Source organism: Manis javanica, chromosome 14 (assembly GCF_040802235.1).
Source record: "Manis javanica isolate MJ-LG chromosome 14, MJ_LKY, whole genome shotgun sequence".
NCBI lineage: Eukaryota > Metazoa > Chordata > Mammalia > Pholidota > Manidae > Manis > Manis javanica.
The window spans coordinates 11,841,024-11,853,514 of record NC_133169.1 but is presented as its reverse complement, the minus strand read 5'-3'; the positions used below and the strand labels follow the sequence as shown (position 1 = coordinate 11,853,514).

The following is a 12,491-nucleotide window of genomic DNA, read 5'->3' as shown; positions in this document are numbered from 1 at the left end:
TATTTAGTTTGAGTAGATACTGCTCAACACTTTACTGAGGTCATCAGTCTTATTTCCACTCCACAAGCAATGTTATGGGAGTTCCAGTCTCTCTCTATACATCCTCACCAACAGTTGGTATCTTTGAGCTGTTAAACCATAGCTATTCTGGTAAGTGTTTAGTGGCATTTTATAGCTTTCTTTTCGAAATTTTAAAATTTTGAAGTAATGTCAAATTTATGGAAACATTGCCAGAATACAAAGAACTCCTTTACACCCTGCAGCCAGATTTACCAATTAACATCTTACCACATATTCTTTAACATTACCACTCTCTCTCTAATGTATATGTTGTATATAATATAAAGGGTTAAAGTTATCAGTATCGGTTAGAGTTTTATATATATGTATATGCTTATATATTATTTATATATATATGTATAAATTATATATATGTAATATATGTAAAGTTCTAAAGAACCAGGACATTCTCTTACATAACCACCATTTCTTTGTCAAAATTGGGCACTTTACTCTTACCGAATAGACAGTAAATATTCAAATTTTTCTAATTTCCAATTGTCCCAATAATGTACATTATAGCAAACTTTTTTTTCAGCCCAAGATCCAGTCTAGGATCACATGTTGCATTTAGTTGTCATGTCTCTGCTATTTTTTTTTAACCCAGAGGAGTTCTTCAGTCTTAAATATAAATGACCTTAATAGTTTGGACAGGCCAGTTATTTTGTAGAATGTCTGTCAATTTGGGCTTGTCTGATTCTTGCCTGAATCATTATTACTATGATTTTTGTCAGATGGTGATTTTCCATTGTATTTTTTTAAAATTATTTTTTACTGTAGTAAAATACATGTAACACAAAATTTGCCATCACAACCATTTTTAAGTGTATACATCAGTGGCATTAATTACCTTCACATTGCAGCCATTGCTACTATTTTTCCAAAACTTTTTCATCACCTCAAATAGAAACTCTATAACCATTAAAAAATAACTCCACATTCCCACCTCCTCTAGCCCTTGGTAACCTCTAATCTACTTTCTGTCTCTATGGATATGTCTATTCTAAATATTTCAGAAAGTGGAATCATACACTACTTGTCCTGTTGGGTCTGGATTATTTCACTTAGCATATTGTTTTCAGGGTTCATCCATGTTATAGCATGTATTTGGTTTGTATTTTCCTAATTACTGATGGTGTTAAACATCTTTTCATGTGCTTACTGGCTATTTGTATATCTTCCTTGGACAAATATCTTTTCAATTTCTCTGCCCATCTTCTGATTGAGTTGTTTGGATTTTTGTTTCTGAGTTTTAGGAGATCTATGTATATTCTGGATATTAAACCCTCATATAACTTGAAAATATTTTCTCCCGTTTTGTAGGTTGTCTTCTAACTTTCTTGCTAATGTCCTTCAATGTTCAAAAGTTTTAATTTTGAAGGACAGTTTATCTATTTTTTCTTTTGTTGCTCATGCTTTTAGTGTCATATCTAAGACAAACCCAAGGTCATGAAGATTTACCCTATCTTTTCTTCTATGAGTTTTATGGTTTTAGCTCTTTTATTTAGGTTGTTGATCCATTTTGAGTTAACTTTTGTGTATGGTGTGAGGTGAGGTAGGGGTCCAGTTTCATTCTTTTGCATGTGGAAGCCCAGTTGTTCCAGCACCATTTGTTGAAGAAACTGTTCTTGGTCCACTTGTCAAAAATTGATTGGCTATAAATGTATCATTTTATCAGTTCTATTCCATTGATCTGTATGTATATCTTTATGCCAGTGCAATGTTGATTTCATAACTGTAGCTTACAGTATTGTTTTGAAATTGAGAAGTATGAGTCTTCTGTTCTTTTACAAGACTATTTTGACCTATGCAGAGGCCCTCGCAATTCCATATGAATTTGTGAGCTAGCTTTTCCATTTTTGCAAACAATGGCTGCTGGAATTTTGATAGAGACGGCATAAGTCTGTAGATTGACTGCTGTGTGTACTATTTAAATCGTAACAATATTAACTCTTTTTTTCCCCATAATATAGGATGTCTTCCTTTTTTTTAAGTCTTCCTTAATTTCTTTCAGCAATATTTTGTAGTTCTCAGCATACAAGTCTTCACCTCCTTGTTTAAATGTATTCCTAGGTACTTTATTATTTTAGATGCTATTATAAGTGGAGTTGCCTTCTTAATTTCCTTTCAGATCATTCATTGCTGGTGTGTGGAAACACAATGGGTTTTGTGTGTTGATCTTGTACCCTACAACTATGCCAAATTCACTTATGGGATTTCTTGTGGATTCTTTGGGGTTTTCTATATATAGGATTATGTCATCTGTGAATAGAGATGATGTTACTTCTTTCAATTTGGATTCCTTTTATTTCTTTTCCCTTTCTAATTACTCTGGCTAGAATTCCCAGTATCTCATTGTAGTTTTAATTAGTATTGCCCTAATGACTGATGATGTTGCCAACTTTTTCATGTGTTTATTAGCCATTTGGGTGTCCTCTTTTGTGACATGCCAGTTTATGTCTTTTGTCTATTTTTCACAAGTTGTCTTTTATATGTCTATATCTATCTAAATCTATCTACTCATTTGATATGATTCCTTTGCCAGATATGTGCATTACAAATATTTTTTCCCTGTCCATTCCTTGTCTTTAACTCTCTTCATGCTGTGTTTTAATGGACAGTTCTTAATTTTAATGAAGTTCAATCCATCCATCATTCCATTATGATTTCTGTATCTATTTAAGAAATCTTTGCCCATCCCACACCACTAATATTTTAAAATTAATTTCAGGAACTTATATTTATCCCTATTTGTTTTAAATCCTTCCTAAAATAAGGCCTAAGCATGAAAATAAGTACATTCATCTTGATTAAACATCTTGTTATGTTTAATTTATTCTTTTATCTCATTGAGAACTTTTTCAATGAAACCTGGTAATCCAGTCTATTAGCTGGTAGTCTCAGTTTTGTTTTCTGTAGATTTTACAAGCATGCCCTTCTAGTCTTCACCTTAATCCTGTCTTTAATTTATCATTCTGTCTGAAGTAGGGAAACCCCTCCATTGCCACAACCCAAAACCCACTCAGGATCTCTGGGTATTGGATTGATCTTTCTTTGACAGGAAACTTGCCTGCTGCATTGTGAGCTGTTATTGTTTTACTTGATTCCAGGGCCTTATTATTTGGTTCTTACTAATAATAACTGTACTATCCCCCACAAAGAAACTTGCTATTTGAAACCATAATTGCCTTCTAGGAGGGTGGATTTTGACAAGTGGAAGGTCCATTGTTTTGAAAATCAACTAGGGGACAGGATCAGGGAAGAGCACAAGTTCTCCAGAGGGAGGAGACTATTATGAGGCTATTAAAATAGAAGTAGATCTCCAAAAAAAAATGGCCAGGATATAAGTGTTAATTTTTTTATTAAGGTATCATTAATATACACTCTTATGAAGGTTTCAAAAGAAAAACAATGTGGTTATTACATTCATCCTTATTATCTAGTCCCCCCCATGCCCCATTGCAGTCGCTGTCCATCAGTGTAGCAAGATGCCAGAGTCCCTATTTGTCTTCTCTGAGCTGCACTGTCTTCCCTGTGACCCCACACACACCATGTGCACCAATCATGTTACCCCACAATCCCCTTCTCCCTCCCTCCCCACCTGCCCTCCCCCACCCCTCCCCTTTGGTAACCACTTGTCCCTTCTTGGAGTCAGTGAGTCTGCTGCTATTTTGTTCCTTCAGTTTTGCTTCATTGTTATACTCCACAAATGAGGGAAATAATTTGGCATTTGTCTCTCTCTGCCTGACTTATTTCACTGAGTATAATACCCTCTAGTTCCATCCATGTTGTTGCAAATAGTAGGATTTCTTTCTTTCTTATGGCTGAATAGTATTCCATTGTGTATATGTACCACATCTTCTTTATCCATCTACTGATGGACACTTAGGTTGCTTCCATATCTTGGCTATTGTAAATAGTGCTGTGATAAACATAGGGGTGCATATCTTTTTGAATCTGAGAACTTGTTTTCTTTGGGTAAATTCCTAGGAGTGGAGTTCCCGGGTCAAATGGTGTTTCTATTTTTAGTTTTTTGAGGAACCTCCATATTGCTTTCCACAACAGTTGAACTAGTTTACATTCTCACCAACAGTGTAGGAGGGTTCCCCTTTCTCACCAGCATTTGTTGTTCCTAGTCTTTTCTATGTTGGCCATCCTAACTGGTGTTAGGTGATATCTCATTGTGGTTTTAATTTGCACTTCCCTGATAATTAGCGATGTGGAGCATCTTTTCATGTGCCTGTTGGCCATCTGAATTTCTACTTTGGAGAAGTGTCTGTTCATATCCTCTGCCCATTTTTTAATAGGGTTATTTGCTTTTTGGGTGTTGAGCCATGTGAGTTCTTTATATATTTTGGATGTTAACTCCTTGTCAGATATGTCAGGTACAAATATATTCTCCCATACTATAGGATGCCCTTTTGTATAGAAGCTTTTTAGTTTGATGTAGTCCCATTTGTTCATATTTGCTTTTGTTTCCCCTGCCTGAGGAGATGCATTCAGGAAAAAGTTGCTCATGTTTATATTCAAGAGATTTTTGCCAAGTTTTCTTCTAAGTGTTTTATGGTTTCATGACTTACATTCAGGTGTTTAATCCATTTTGAGTTTACTTTTGTGTATGGGGTTAGACAATAAACCAGTTTCATTTTCTTGCATGTAGCTGTCCAGTTTTGCCAACATCAGCTGTTGAAGAGGCTGTCATTTCCCCATTGTATGTCCATGGCCCCTTTATCATATATTAATTGACTATATATGCTTGGGTTTATATCTGGGCTCTCTAGTCTGTTCCATTGGTCTGTGGGTCTGTTCTTGTGCCAGTACCAAATTGTCTTGATTACTGTGGCTTTGTAGTAGAGCTTGAAGTCAGGGAGTGTAATCCCCCCAGCTTTATTCTTCCTTCTCAGGGTGGCTTTGGCTATTTAGGGTCTTTTGTGGTTCCATATGAATTTTAAAACTATTTGTTCCAGTTCATTGAAGAATGCTGTTGGTATTTGGATAGGGATTGCATTGACTCTGTAGATTGCTTTAGGTAGTATAAGTGGTAATTTTTAAAAGCAAGAAGCAGAATTTTTAGAATATAATCTCATTTTTGTTAAAAACAAAATTAAAACAACCAAACAAAGAAATAAGACTGTGGATATGTGTTTATGTATGTTTGAAAAAAATTAAGAAGGAAGGATATGCAACAAACTGGTGACACCAATGACTCAGGAGAAGTCAGATTGGATGGGGTGAAGAGGAAAAAAAGAAGATTTGCTTCTACTTTAGTGTCTGAATTGTTAATAATGAGTCTTTATTACTTATAGTTTTTTTAATTATAGAAATTTTACAAAATAAGTCTTGGGAATCAGATAAGATTATGGAGAATTTGGGAAATATGGGGATGGTATCTAAGAGACTAGTAAGCTTAGAGAAGTGGCAGGATGTTGAATGGATTGGAATCCATTGATACATATGGTATGACAACTATATATATATATATATATATAGTTTTAACTATATATATATAGTGTTGGCTGGGGAGGAATAAATTCCAAATACGTTTGTAAGAAAAAAACAAGAGGCCTTTAGTGACTGATTGAATCTGGGAGAAAAAAGAATGAATGTCAAAAATAAGCTCTGTACTTGGGTTGCTGGGGGAAAGTGCTGACACTACCACAGAGCAGTTGTGAGGGCAGTACAGAGCTTCTGGAAGCCTGTCCAGTAATGAATCAGCGAATCAACTGTTCCCAAATGGCTGTTCACTTTAATTTACAATTATTAGCTTCATTAGATTTCATGTATGTTAGGTTACAGAATTGGGTCCTTTGACTTTGAGGAAAATGTCATTAGCTTTTTGGGGTCTATTATAGTACAAATGCTTTCATTTATCCATAACTTTCTTCTTCTTTTGTTCTTGACCTTATTAGATTTTTTTTTGTAATTTAAAAAGTAATGAGTATTCATTGTAGTTTAAAAAAAACTAATGTAATTATAAGTTAAAATTTTCCAAATCACCACTCTCTTTTCTACTTGGAAGTAACAAAAAAAGCATTATAATGTAAGGGAAGGTATACTTGCCCTGGGGCCAGACTCCTTGGATTCAGATCCTGGTGCTATTAGTCTGCTGGGACTACGATAATAAAATACCTTAACTGGGTGGCTTGAACAACAGAAATTTATTTATCCCAGTTCTGGACGCTGGTAAGTCAAAGAATTCATTCCAAGGCCTCTTCTCTTGGCCACCATCATCTTGCTGTGTGTGCTCGTGACCTCTCGTTTGTGCACATTGTGAGGGTCCTTGTCTTGTAAGTGCTAATCCCATCAGGAGGGCTCTACCCTCATGACCTCATTTATTTTTATTTTTTATTATTTTTTAAATTTTTTATTAAGGTATGATTAATATATACTCTTATGAAGGTTTCACATGAAAAAACAATGTGGTTACTACATTTACCCATATTATCAAGTCCCCACCCATACCCCAAGGCAGTCACTGTCCATCAGTGCAGCAAGATACCAGAGATCCACTATGTCCCTTCTCTGTGATACACTGTTCTCCCCATGATCCCCCACACCATGTGTACTAAACATAATACCCCTCAGTCCCCTTCTCCCTCCCTCCCCACCGGCCCTCCCACACCCCTCCCCCCACACCCTTCCCCTTTGGTAACCACTAGTTCATTCTTGGAGTCTCCGAGTCTGCTGCTATTTTATTCCTTCAGTTTTGCTTCATTGTTATACTCCACAAATGAGGGAAATCATTTGGCATTTGTCTTTCTCCACCTGGCTTATTTCACTGAGCATAATGTCCACCAGCTCCATTCATGTTGTTGCAAATGGTAGGATTTGTTTCTTTCTTATGGCTGAACAGTATTCCATTGTGTATATGTACCACATCTTCTTTATCCATTCATCTACAGATGGACACTTAGGTTGCTTCCATTCCTTGGCTATTGTAAAAAGTGTTGCAATAAACATAGGGTGCATATATCTTTTTAAATCTGAGAACTTGTTTTCTTTGGGTATATTCCAAGGAGTGGGATTCCGGGGTCAGATGGTATTTCTATTTTTAGTTTTTTAAGGAACCTCCATATTGCTTTCCACAATGGTTGAACTAGCTTACTTTCCCACCAACAGTGTAGGAGGGTTCCCCTTTCTCCGCATCCTCACCAGCATTTGTTGTTCTTAGTCTTTTCGATGCTGGCCATCCTAACTGGTGTGAGGTGATATCTCATTGTGGTTTTAATTTGCATTTCCCTGATGATTAGTGATGTGAAGCATCTTTTTATGTGTCTGTTGGCCTTTCGAATTTCTTCTTTGGAGAACTGTCTCTTCATATCCTCTGCCCGTTTGTTAATTGGGTTATTTGCTTTTTGGATGTTGAGGTGTGTAAGTTCTTTATATATTTTGGATGTTAACCCCTTGTCAGATATGTCATTTACAAATATATTCTCCCATACTGTAGGATACCTTTTTGTTTTGTTGATGATGTCCTTTGCCTTACAAAAACTTTTTAGTTTGATGTAGTCCCATGAGTTCATTTTTGCTTTTGTTCCCCTTTCTCTGGTTCAGGAAGAAGTTGCTCATCCTTATATTCAGGAGATGTTTGCCTATGTTGTCTTCTAAGAGTTTTATGGTTTCATGACTTACACTCAAGTCTTTAATCCATTTCGAGTTTACTTTTGTGTATGGGGTTAAACAATAATCCAGTTTCATTCTCTTGCATGTAGCTGTCCAGTTTTGCCAACACCAGCTGTTGAAGAGGCTGTCATTTCCCCATTGTATGTCCATGGCTCCTTTATCACATATTAATTGACCATGTATGGTTGGGTTTATATCAGGGCTCTCTAGTCTGTTCCATTGGTCGATGGGTCTGTTCTTGTGCCAGTACCAGATTGTCTTGATTACTGTGGCTTTGTAGTAGAGCTTGAAGTTGGGGAGTATAATTCCCCCTGCTTTATTCTTCCTTCTCAGGGTGGCTTTGGCTATTTAGGGTCTTTTGTGGTTCCATATGAATTTTAGGACGATTTTCTTATGACCTCATTTAAACCTAATCCCCTTCCAAAGGCCCTATCTCCAAATAGCTAACACTGTGGGTTAGAGCGTCAACATATGAATCAGGGAAGGGGGACAATTCAGACCTATACTTCCTCACCTATATGACCTGGACAAATTATGAAACTTTTCTCTGCCTTAGCTTTGTCATTTGTAAAGCAGGGAAGATAATAATACTTAAGTCAAGGTATAAATTAATTAAAACATGAAGTATTTGGAATATTGCCCATCATGTAGCAAGCTTTTGATAAATGTAAGCTGTCGTTTTATATTAACAGCCTATTTTCTGGCCAAAGTATAAGCTATTGGAGAAAGGGGAGGTATGCTTTCCTTTTAAAATATATTTTGTGAAGTCAGGTATTTTTAAAGAAGCACTACATTTACATGGTGCTTAATTAGAAAACCACCAAAGCATATACAGTAAAATGTTTCTTTCCCACCCCATCTCCCAGCCATCCAGTCTCCTACCCAGAGACAACAGATATTAAAGGGGCTTTGGGTATGCCTCCAGAGATGTGTCTGTATTTATAAATACTTATATATTCTCCAAGTTCCCACTTTTTAAAGATCCACACACAAACAGAAGCATAAATATAGTGTTCTAAACCTTACTTTTCTTTTCTCAACTAGTATATTCTTGTTTCCAGTGACTCACAGTAATATTTTCGTAATGACTTATGTTTGTATTCTTCAGTGGCTAATGCAGTGCCATGCACTCAGGAATCTAAAGCATACTCAGTAAAACTACAGACTGTTAGAGCTGGAAGTGTATTTAGAAATCAGCTTGTCTATCTTATTTTTACAGGTAATAAGATCATTTACAGAAAGTCAAAATGATCACCCAAAGTCTTACAGCTAATATATGTAATGAATGAACGAATGAGAGAGTCAACTTCAAGGATCATCCACATCATTTCAATAAAAACGTATAGTTAAAATGTTAAGCCATTACAAGTGTAGAAAGAAATAGGCTCCCCTATAGTGATAACTAGTAACTTTAGCGTTTTCCAGCTCAAAAAGTGATTACATTCATTAGTTCAGATAATCCTCTCCAAGTTGACAAGTAGCCTTTGTCTCCACTTAACAAAGTATAATAAGCAGGATTCTTTTTTTAAAAGTAGGTATTATAAACTGAAATTTGATGTTTTTGTCTAAGACAATCCTAGTGCTTCTGAAAAAATGGAAAATGATTTTTGAGACGCACAGATGCGGAACCATGAAGCAGAAATGGACTCTTGCAGTCAAGGAAGGCTATACTATGATCACAGTAAATCAGAACATTCTTCACTGGGTTGGGTAAGAATACAGTGGCTTCAGTGTAGTGGGCCAGTCCTAGAAACTCAAAAGCCAAGATGAAGATGGTCCCATTATTTAGTAAATTCTTAAACTATTGCTAGTGCTGGCACGACTCTGATTATTTGGTTTGCACAAGTGCATTTATATTTTGGGCAACGCCTGGCTGATTCTGCACTTGCATGAGCTCACAGTTGCTCGTGTGATGCACTCTCAGGCCTGTTGGCTGGCTCCACACTAATTAGCGTTTGCTCTGAGACTGCTTAAGGGTTAGGGCTCCTCTCCGTCGCCCTGCACTACCAGTGCTTAGGTAGGATGCTGGTTTCTCAGAGCCACCCGGTAACATCGCCCCAATTTCCGTACCCACCCAAGCTCCAAGAGGAGGAAAGGAGGCCGGGGCCGCGCATGCGCGTCAGCGCACGCAGGCGCAGCCTTCCCTTCCTGGTCTCCCCACCTCCGGGAAGTCGTCCCGTCCCGCGCTCCGTGCAGCAACGGAGGGATGCGATTGCACACTCTGGCTGTCAATCATATCTGTCTCTCTTGTGCTCCGTACCATTGGCAGCCGGGGAGAAGGCCGGCTGGCCGTCGCCTGCCTCCTCCTTCGAGACTCAGCGCCACCACGGAAGCAGCTATTGGCGGAGGCCAGGGACGGCGACGGCTCGCTTCCGCCACAGGCCTCCACGATCCTCCCCCTCCCCCGCCGTCGCCCTCAGCCTTCGCCCCCCCCCACCGCCCTTCCACCATGGCCGCCTCTATGTGGTGCAGGGAGAAGCTGGTCCTCTGTGTCCTATAGCGCTTACTGCCTCACCTTCACCCCTAGGGGCCGGACCCAAAGGAACCTCGCTCCCCCACCCCTTGAGGCACCGGCCGGGAAGGTTGCCTGCTCCCTACCTTAGGGGCAGGACTCCTCTGTCCCCCACCTCCTGCGGCAGAAACTTAGGGTTTTCCCTGCTTCTCTTAGCATCAGCAGCCAGACAAGGCTCCCGTTCCACTTCTTCAGGGGCAGAAGCCTCTCCTCCCCTTCCCACAGGGGCACAGACCCTTGCCCCAGCATACTTAGGAGCTAACGGCTTTTGCTCAGCACTGCCACTCCAGAGGCAGGACTTGGAGGGCCGTCCGCTTGCACCTCCTCCCCAGGAGCGGCCTTTCGGAGAGGAGGGAGCAGTGGAGAGGACGGGGACCCTTTCCCTCCCCTCGCCCACTTGTCCCCTTGCCCCGGTCCCTGGCAGCCCAGAGGTCCTCATTTCCAGGACTTCTACCCATCCCCTCCCTGGCCTTTTCCCGTCTCCTGGCTGCAGCCATGGAGTTACAGAAGGGAAAGGGGGCAGCAGCAGCTACTGCTGCGGGAGCAGCGGGAGGTGGAGGAGGAGCGGGAGCAGGAGCCCCAGGAGGGGGGAGGCTGCTACTTTCAACCAGTTTGGATGCCAAGGATGAGTTAGAGGAGGTAGGTGTGGGGGGTGGGAAGGGAGTTAAGAAATTGGGTTGAGGAGGGATACTGGAGCGGATACGGGGTGGGGGTGGGGGACAGGCCTTCAAGTTTTTTTCTAAGGCAACACAAACACTGCTCCAGACTTCCTGCTCCTGAAGGAAGCAGTGTGGGCCAACTTCCTGGACAGGTTGTCATAGCAACTAGCCACTAGTATGAAAATGGGTGTTTTTTTTTGTGGCGGGGGGCGGTGGGGGTTGACGAGGTTACAGCATTCAGATCTACCGAGTTTATTTTTGACATTCCTTTCCACAGACAGGCTACAACTATTCTTAATATTTTTACCGAGTTTTAGACGTAAGTCATATATTTAGAAGTGATGTATGTATTTGTGTGTAGGCGTCTGGGGCTGATAGGAGCTTGCAGCAGACCTTGGACCCTCCTGTTAGCTAGCGTTGACTTCATGTAGACAACTCAGTTGCCAGTGATGTTAACTCGGCATTTAGAATGAGTGAAGCCTTAACGAAAAGTGCGGAGCGTTCATTTAGGACCATCAGTAGAGCATTGCGGTGAGGGGATGAATGGGACTTGGGGGACTCTCCTTCAGAACTGAGTAGCACACAACACAAGCAAGAGAACACCTGGATGGTGGAGTGAGGCGATGCAGTGGACCTGAAAGGGAATTTGCAACAACCAGATAGTTGGTCCTTCCCTTTCCCGCTTGTTCTTTCCCTGTCCCTAACCACCCAGAGTTGATCACATATCCCTTTCTACCGCTGCACATGAAGACAAGCAGACACCTACTTAGGAATATGAGACCCAGAACTGGGATGTAATTCCTAAACTGTAGGACCTAATACTTTCAACTGGGTGGTTTTCCAGGGACAGGATGTGTAAATTAACAGGCTCTGGCTCTGCACTGGCCATTTCCTTGCTTGTAACTTTGTCACTGCCCTTTTTCATGTATTACAGGGTGGGCAGGGAGATAGGTGGAATTCATAGTTTATATTTGAAAAAGTGTTGACTCAGATACAAGGTGGTGAAAAAAACAGGCAGAAATGAACTTTGGGAATCAAGAGGTGTCTGAACAGCACTTTGCAGACTATCTATCAGCAGCATATGTCTACTCAGAGACTGGCTGCCCACTCCATAATTCTGTGTACGTTTAGATAAATCAAAATTTGTTTTCTGCTGTTTTTATCAGCTAAGGTAGATATAATGAGGAACATAAACAATGCTTCTAAAAATAATGTATTCCCAAACAAATAAAAACGACTTTAGGGATTGCCTGGCACTTTGAATTATCCATTTTTTTAGAAATGACCATTGTCATTGTCCAAATATTTATTGGAATCCTGTGGTCTAGCACTGGAGCTGTAGAATTGTAGAAAGAAAATAGTCAGCTGCCTTTGATCGCACCACTGCTTTGGGCGGAGGGGAACAGACCCCAAGGGTCGGATGAAAATCTGTTTATTCCTCTCCCTGCCTCTGCTGCAGTTTGTAGAACAGCATCCTGTTCTTCTGGGCAGTGACATGCTTGCTAGTAAATGAAGTGATATGGCAGGAGGGGACCACAAAAGAGAGGGAGGATTTATTTTCTTGCTTTTTTGGACTGTCTGAGCATGAACTTTAAACAGTTTCCGAGTAGAAGGGGGAGGGAGGGTCTCTTTTTTTT

General features: G+C 40.0%; 1 protein-coding gene across 1 annotated transcript in view; it reads left to right on the top strand.

The window, feature by feature from the left end:
* The first annotated feature begins 9,973 nt into the window (after window positions 1–9,973).
* INTS3 (integrator complex subunit 3) overlaps window positions 9,974–12,491 on the top strand; it is a 35,150-nt gene continuing 32,632 nt past the window's right edge. Inside the window, exon 1 of the mRNA XM_017660547.3 lies at window positions 9,974–10,834. Coding sequence (XP_017516036.1) covers window positions 10,691–10,834 — 144 coding nt within the window. The 5' untranslated portion in view covers window positions 9,974–10,690. The remainder of the gene's footprint in view (window positions 10,835–12,491) is intronic.